The 8,872-nt window shown below is 43.2% G+C and overlaps 1 protein-coding gene across 1 annotated transcript; it reads left to right on the top strand.

Annotated features, from left to right (window-relative positions):
• Window positions 1-510: 510 nt before the first annotated feature.
• LOC121840452 (G-box-binding factor-like) lies at window positions 511-8,032 on the top strand (the record flags this gene model as incomplete). The annotated part of the gene is made up of 4 exons (XM_042303970.1): window positions 511-1,798; window positions 4,053-4,182; window positions 5,276-6,130; window positions 7,620-8,032. Coding segments are annotated over exons 1-4 (1,401 nt in total), but the record flags the coding sequence as incomplete, so codon positions are not given.
• Window positions 8,033-8,872: the final 840 nt, after the last annotated feature.

Below are 8,872 nucleotides of genomic sequence, written 5' to 3' on the forward strand. Positions count from 1 at the left end.
ACAAGCATTTCGCTACACCCACAATAACATCTGCAAAACCTGTACGTGAGCAATACAATTTGATTTGATTTACATCGTATCAGCAATCTAGGTTTTGTATCGTTGCCTACTTCAGATGACAATTCTCCTAATATGGACTGTTCCGGTGCTAGGACCCATAGCTCTCCTGGCTGCCCGCAGTGTGTAAACTCCAGAGACGGAAGAGGAAGCGAGACACCCCACTCGCTGTTTTATTTTTTTCAAATGACAGTCAATGAACTAAGTAGACCAGACAAAACTGCTATTGCATTGGTGTTTATGGGAGACCCATCCCGTTAAGTCGACCGGAACTGATCATTATTTTCAATAGTAAACGGCCTGAGTGAACTATCTTCATTTATCCGTCGGTTCACCCATTCACTTCTTCTTTCGGCTCGATGTAGTATTTATCTTCTGTTGATCATGGCTGCGCTCGAACACAAGCCATGTTTGCTCATTTGAAACCCAAAGGTTAGCGAATACTGTACCTGTTTTATTTACATAGCCTGTCCCCACTTCAACCATATTTGTTCACTCGGATGATCAAAGACATCAGTGTCTTTGAAATCCAAGGATTACAAGTTTGGTCCGTTTCAATTACATTTTCTGGCAAACTTTTGATGTGTGTGTGAGGGAGGATGATGCGGTCTCACAATATCACAGGCGAATAAAGCGAAAACAATGTGCGTTTATTAGCTAACTAACAAAAGACACATTCAAAATGTTCAGAAACTTAAACGATACTCCAGGACGACTGATGTTGTTACTCTCCACGTGTTTCATTAACTAGCTATCATCGCAAAAGTTTAAAGAGTACAGACCTGCTGTATTATAAATTAGTTTTACACTGCTTGTAGTGAACTTCTGTTGATTATTGTCAATAACCTTTAATTTAGCATGATCTTATAAGGGCCTATAGGTGTCGAATGATATGTTGAAACTATGAGCAACTTAAATACTTTTAACCCGATTGTGTTAAATGTAGTTACATCTCACGAACGAACTCCTTGTTGGATTGTTTTTTGTTGCAGTGTACAGTAACGTTAGAAAGATATCAAATAAGATGCTAACTAGATAACGCTAGATAGGCCTAACGTTAGTTGGAAATGAAGTTAATCATTGGGTGGCGAGTTTTGAATGAAAGCTAATTTAGCTAGCTAGTCAAGAAATGGACAATAACAAAACTAAACATGTTTAGCTATGCAACTGCGCGTGCCACCTTTTAATTAAATTACACAAGCCCTGAAAATGTTTAGCCCTTTTTTGTTTTCGTTATTGACAGTTTTGATAAGCAACTGGATAGTGGGATCTTTTAGCTAGCAAACAACCAACTTCAATGTGACAAGTTAAATAACGTGTCATGGTTACATTAGCTCGCTATCATGAAAGACTGCTATAGCTAGTTTGCTGACAAGTTGTGTATTGGATGAGAGATTCAGGTCTATGCAGAGGGGCGATATCAGCAACAGCGCATGGTCACGTGTAGCAGAAAGCCTTGCTAGTAAGCAATGACAACCGAATCTAATTTTCTGTCGTTAGAAATTAGCTTATAAATGATTAACTACGGAAGTTGTCTGTTTTCAAATTGCAATTTTAATATATTTGTGACATGGTTAATATTTGTGGCGAGCTAGCATAGCTTAATGAAACCAATGTTTTCAACTAGCTAATGTTCGCTGCTTCATGCTAATATGCGTTTATCGTGGGATGGATGTTGGAAAACGCAGTTAAACATTAGGAGGAAGGAGGACCATCCTCCTCAGTGAATTTCATAAAAATGGTAAAACATTTGTAAAGTTTTTCAATTTTTTGTTAGATAAAACTATACTAAATATATTCACGTCACCAAATAATTCATTAAAACCCACTGTTTTGCAATGAAGGTCTGCAGTAGCATAAACAGCACTCTGTAGGGTAGCGTCATGGTGTAGCTGGGGGGGATAGCTAGTTTCCGTCCTCCTCTGGGGAGGCTTATGGTTCTCTCCCCCTTTCCATAGACTTGCACAGTAATTATGACAACTTCCGGAAGATGTCCTCCGAGTTATTAGAGCTCTTGCAACAAAAACGGACTTTCTTTTCTCCACCCAATCAAATGATCAGTGAATGATTCTAGTACTGAATGCATAAGCCACAGCTAGCTAGCACTGCAGTGCATAACATGTGGTGAGTAGTTGACTCGAAGAGAGAAAGACAATAGTTGAACTAATTCATTTCTTCCAAAATGAAGGAGAAGCAAGGGAGAGAGAAAGAGACTGTTTTTTTTTCTTCTTGAGTTTCTCTTACTTAGCTAGGAAATGCAGCTAGCTAGTTCAGCCTACTCTAACACGTTTCTCAAACAGAGAGATGCTATGTTAGCTCGCTGGCTATGACTATCCAACACTGGAATTCTTCCAAGTCAAGGTAAGCTTTTGATTTCACAAATGTATTGCCACCAGGGCCCACCGGTGTAAGTGCTACACTGCTCACTGACTGTATACTGTAATGTTACTGCATGATTGTCGCGAGTTTAGTAATGCATTCGTTCTATTAGCTATGTTGACTGATGTTACTTTAGCTAATATGGTGACAACGATGTAGGCTGTGTGTAGCAGTTATGATATGGTTTTGCTTGGAATGTATTTTTGTCCCTGGTCACGTACAGCTGAAGTGTTGTTCATTGAAGTCCACAAGCGAAGGGAAAATGTGAGAGGAGGAGAGCGCATAGGAATACAATGTGGCTACTATGGGCTGTGTTTACACATGATCAGGCGTGTATTCATTCCGCCGGTTCTGTTGAAAAACGTTTCTTAAACTGAAGCAAATGGAACGACACAGGGAAAAACACCTGAATTTGTCCAATAGAAATGGTCGTTTGCAACTGATGGACTAATGATTACACCCTAGATCAGCTAGATGCAGGCAAGTGTGCAAAGTGTTTGAATGTGTCACTGTGTCACTGTCTGTCCAAAATGTTTCTCTCGACCTGTGTAAACTATAATTCATAGGTTAGGTTGTAGCAACCTCATGATGGGTATTGGGCAAATAAGAGTATCATGTAGTAGCATAATCCTATCGCTGTTGAGATATTCCATTCCCTAAATTCAATGTAACAACGATAGGACATGATACTCTTATTTCCCCTTTACCCATCATGAGGTTGCTACAACCTAACCTATCCACAGTCATCCAATATTCTATAATATAAAAAATGCCATGCTCATGATGTACAAGCAAAGCTAATTTTATATTGTTTGAAAGTAGCTAGCTAATAAATTCATAACTACTGAAGTTGTCTGTTTTCTAATTGCAATTACCATAGCTTTGTTATATATGGCCAAGATTTGTGGTGAACTATCGAGCTAGCATAGCTTAATGAAACCAATGTTTTCAGCTAGCTAGTGTTAGTTAGCTCTTAATGCTAATATTATGCGTTTATCGTGGGATGGATGTTGACAAACGCAGTTAAACGTTGGATTTACGAACAGGCAGACGTTTTGTACAATATGTAGCTACTTGTTGAAAACTACGATATACCTTTTTCAATGTATAGCTAGATTTCTTGAAAACATGTCTCGCAGACCAAAATATTGTCGTTCCCCCGCTGTCAAAACGGGTTCGCTGTGCTTTAACGTGGATCAACCCGTGGCGTTCATTGCATGAGTGTGCTGGCCAGAGCATCCCTGCTGCTCTAACTGCGACATGTTGTGGGAGTGCAACGTTTGTGATGTCGCCCTCAACGTGTCATCATTCATAGCCATCTTCAGGCTTGCCAGCGCCTGCATTGTAACCAATACATAATACATTTTAGTGTATGGTTCTAGCTAGTTATTTTATTTATTTTAAAAAATCACATAGTATTTGTTTAGTTTATACTGCTCACGTATTTTATTAATGGGAACCATCCATTGCATGTGTATTCTGCTTGTAAGAATAGACCATGAGACAGCTGCAGGGAATTTCTGTGAATTTTATTTAATGTTCAGGATCAAATATTTTTTCCTTAAATATTTACTGTCTTTCTTCATGACTTGTTGTCTTTGCTACCTGTTTTTCAGATGGAGGCGAACAACTATTTCAACTATGGCAGCCACTCCTCTGTGTCTGTTAACTCAGGACTGAAACTCTCCTCAGGGGATTCTGTCTATACCAATGGGTCCTCCATGAGTTTCCCTCAGCAGGAGAAGAGTGAGTACAGACCCAATTTTCTGTGGTTACTCTGCCTCTATTTCTATGGTGAACAAAAATATAAACACTATGTAAAGTGTTGGTCCCTTGTTTCATGAGCTGTAATAAAATATCCCAGATATGTTCCATACACACTAAAATTGTATTTCTCTCAAATGTTGTGCACTATTTTTGTTTACATGCCTGTTAGGCAGCATTTCTCCTTTTCCAATATAATCAATTCACCTGCCAGGTGTGGCATATCAAGAAGCCGGTTAAACAGTGTGTTCATTGCACAGGTGCACCTTGTGCTGGGGACAATAAAAGGCCACTCGAAAATGTGCAGTTTTGTAACAAAACACAATGCAACAGATGTCTGAAGTTTTGAGGGAGCCAGCAATTGGCATGCTGACTGCAGGAATGTCCACCAGAGCTGTTGCAAGATCATTTAATGTTAATTTCTCTACCATAAGCCGCCTCCAACGTTGTTTTAGAGAATTTGGCAGTATGTCCAACTGGCCTCACAACTGCAGACCATGTGTAACCACGCCAGCCCAGGACCTACACATCTGGCTTCTTTACCTGCAGGATTTCTGAGACCAGCCCACCGGACGGCTGATGAAACTGAGGCGTATTTCTGTCTGTAAAAAAGCCCTTTTGTAGGGAAAAACTAACTCTGATTGGCTGGGCCTGGCTCACGAGTGGGTGGGACCACGCCCACCCATGACTGCGCCTCTGCCCAGTCATGTGAAATCCCTAGATTAGGCCCTAAGGAATTTGTTAATTGACTGATGTCCTATGAACTGTAACTCGGTAAAATTGTTTAAATTATTGCATGTTGCGTTTTACATTGTTGTTCAGTATATATCAATAACTGATTTAAATGAATATCGCTCTGTCCCAGTCTTTTCACCCCTTTTATAATGAGCAAGAGATTGTATCTAACTCTAGAGCAGGTCTTTGGTGTATAAGCAATTAATTCATGTAACTTCACACCTCAAATTTTCTAGAGAATTTATGATTGTGCAGGATGCATGATGTGTGAATTGAACACTCTGAAAAATGAATTATCTGACCCGTCTTCTCTTACTCTTGTCCCTGACCACCTTTGCAGATATGAACGGTGAAATGAATGTGAATGGCAGCACTACTGTAATTGGGTCCAGTGTGTCTGGCTCCCAACCTCCAACATCCCCATACCCTCATATGAGCAACCACCACCACCACCAGAGTAGCATGGGCTACGACTACCTGTGGGGAGGACAGCCACAATACAGCCCAGCCATGAGCTTGTCTCCTGGGCATGGCATGCACCAGAAGCAGCCTTCCACTGGGGTGATGCAGCAACAGAGCCAGCAGCATTTCCAGGGTCACGGACAGTACCAACTGAACGGGGGCATGCCTGGGTCCCGTCAGCCTCACGTGGTGCCCCCCCCAAACATGACTCTTACAGGGGGCCAGTACTGGAACAGGGTTAACCCGGGGCAACAGCAGAGCAGCGCAGCCATGGCAATGGGGTATAACTCGCACAGCGTGCACGGGGCCTACCAGAGCCAGGTGCACCCTGGGATTGCGCCCTCACAGCATCACCAGCAGCAGCCTCCACAGCCACCCCCTCACCAACAGACACAGCAACACCACCACCACCAGCAGCAGCAACCTCAGCACTACAGCATGGTGTCCAACGGGATTCCCTACTACCAGCACCAGCCCCAGCACCCACCTCTTCCCGCTCCACGACCTCAGGCTCAGATGATGCCCCCTACCTCCCAGAATTTCACCCCTCCACGGGGAAGCCCCCAGCACCACCAGATGGGCCGGGGGGGCACAGGCAGCCCCCTCGCCATGGCGGTGTCCTCTGTCCCCATGATGTCACCCTCGACAATGGCGGATAGTGGATCGCCCCAGAGCCAGACCAGGGAGAGGAGTCCCCATGGTGGTTCTGTAGCGAGGCCAGCTGTCATGCAAGGTGAGATGCACATATTTACACAGGTTTCAAGTCTTCTGAGTAACCTAACCCCTTCTATTTTATAGCACGGAAGAAGTGTTTCATTTTCATATTTCTGTGGTCGCTAGATACATGGCACTGTTTCTACAGATACTGTATCACAAGAGTTTGAACTTCCTGTTTCTAAGCCATTTTTCAATTACTTAATTTTCTTTCAATTAGGCCTTATCTGCTAATTTACTAATCAGTGTCTCAGCTGTCAGTAGTTTAATTCGCTAAGCAGATTTAAAACCTCTACAGGATTGGTGGGTCCCCCTTGGGACTTTTGAGCTGACGTAGGCTAATGCGATTAGCATGAAGTTGTAAGTAACAAGAACATTTCCCAGGACATAGACATATCTGATATTGGGAGAGCTTACATTCTTGTTAATCTAGCTGCACTGTCCAATTTACAGTAGCTATTACATTGAAATAATACCATGCTATTTTTTGAGTGCACAGTTATGAACTTAAAATTATTAATGAACCAATTAGGCACATTTGGGCAGTCTTGCCACAAAATGTAACAGAAATGCAATGGTTCATTGGCTCAGTCTAAAACATTGCACATACACTGCCATCTAGTGGCCAAAATCTAAATGTGCCTGGGCTGGAGTAATAAATTATGGCCTTTTGTCTTGCATTACACAGATGATGGTACAAAAAAAACAATTGGTTTTCTAATGTGTTATATTCTCCTACATTCATTTCACATTTCCACAAACTTCAAAGTGTCTCCTTTCAAATGGTATTAAGAATATGCATTTCCTTTCTTCAGGTCCTGAGCCACAGGCAGTTAGATTTGGGTATGTCATTTTAGGCAAAAATTGAAAAAAAAGGGGCCGATCCTTAAGAGGTTTTAATGTCAAAACTGTTTCCATGACAGAACTGAAACCGTGTTTGCATATTCTGTCATCTCAGCTTGATAAGAGACATTTTCTGACGAGATTACATTTTTTTGTGGAAAGGAATAAGGATGTGTCAACTGGATTCCTTATAACACAGGTTACAGTATGGACAAGTCCCAAAAAGTTTAGGAAAGTCACCTCTTGCAGTGGTTCGAGATGTAGGCTTATCTATAGGTCATTCATTGTTCCTGTTTGACTGTAGTTAGCTCTCCATGTCAGAGAACCTTACTTGTTTCCTGGTTTGGACCCTGGCCTGTATTTCCTGAGAGAAATCATGTTGTAAATCTCACCTCACATATTTCCTGATTCTCAACCACTGTAGTCAGGTGTAGCTCACCTCAATTTAGTGTGCACCACAATACATAGTGAAAAACTCCTGGCCCTTGATACAGGCAATATATTTGTCATCTCACTGAAGTGGAACGCTGGCATGCATAAGATAGTCGACAAGGTGTTTTATAAAAGATCCATCTGCTCTTCAGATTCCCTCCTTTGAATTGCCTTGCCGCTGCTGTGTTTTGTTCTTGTCATTTCTAATGGTCTGACTGTTTTGTGTTCCCTAGGGCGGATGAGTGAAGCGTTTAAGGATGTGGATAAAGGCTACAATGGGATGGAGAGGACGTCTGTCGCCCAGCGGCTGCCTAAAAGCGACAGCTACCCTCCCAAGCCCCCTGGACCTCCCATGGGGCCCACCAGTGACTACTGCCAGCGCTCCAAGCAGCCAATGGCCCAGCACCATGAAATGACAACCTTAGCGAGGGAGTCTGCGCTGCCTGAGCCTCCACACTCGATGTCGGCGCCTCCCCCTGTGGTTTCCATACCTCCTTCAGCTAAGGCAGCAACCCCTCCTAGGGTCTCCGCAGCTGCACACAAGCCTAAGATCACAATACGCAATGCCAAGCGTCGGCTGGAGTGGTGTAAAGCTCGCCGCCATTGGACTCTGGAGCAGTGGAAACGTGTTCTCTGGAGTGATGAATCACGCTTCACCATCTGGCAGTCCGACGGACGAATATGGGTTTGGCGGATGCCAGGAGAACGCTACCTGCCTGAGTGCATAGTGCCAACTGTAAAGTTTGGTGGAGGAGGAATAATGGTCTGGGGTTGTTTTTCATGGTTCGGGCTAGGCCCCTTACTTCCAGTGAAGGGAAATCTCAATGATACAGCATACAATGACATTCTAGACGATTCTGTGCTTCCGACTTTGTGGCAACAGTTTGGGGAAGGCCCTTTCCTGTTTCAGCATGACAATGCCCCCGTGCACAAAGTGAGGTCCATACAGAAATGGTTTGTCGAGCTCGGTGTAGAAGAACTTGACTGGCCTGCACAGAGCCCTGACCTCAACCCAATCGAACACCTTTGGGATGAATTGGAACGCCGACTGCGAGCCAGGCCTAATCGCCCAGCATCAGTGCCTGATCTCACTAATGCTCTTGTGGCTGAATGGAAACAAGTCCCCACAGCAATGTTCCAGCATCTAGTAGAAAGCCTTCCCAGAAGAGTGGAGGCTGTTATAGCTGCAAAGGGGGGACCAACTCCATATTAATGCCCATGATTTTGTAATGAGATGTTCGACGAGCAGGTTATGTACAGATCCTCAGTCTCCACTTCCATTTGCAGTGTTGCACTCTCGGCGAGTAAGCGTTCATGATTTGATCTGATGTACTGTATAGTAATCATTCTCAGCCTAGGAAAGGAATACAAGCAGTTGTCAAATGTAATGAAATTAAACAGAGTAATCTGCCCCCCCCAACCATTTACAGTTTTTGTTTGGTTCCCTCTTGTGAGCCCCCTCCTGTGGCATATAGATAGTGATCAG

The sequence above is a fragment of the Oncorhynchus tshawytscha genome, linkage group LG22, assembly GCF_018296145.1.
Source record: "Oncorhynchus tshawytscha isolate Ot180627B linkage group LG22, Otsh_v2.0, whole genome shotgun sequence".
In the NCBI taxonomy this organism is placed as follows: Eukaryota; Metazoa; Chordata; class Actinopteri; order Salmoniformes; family Salmonidae; genus Oncorhynchus; species Oncorhynchus tshawytscha.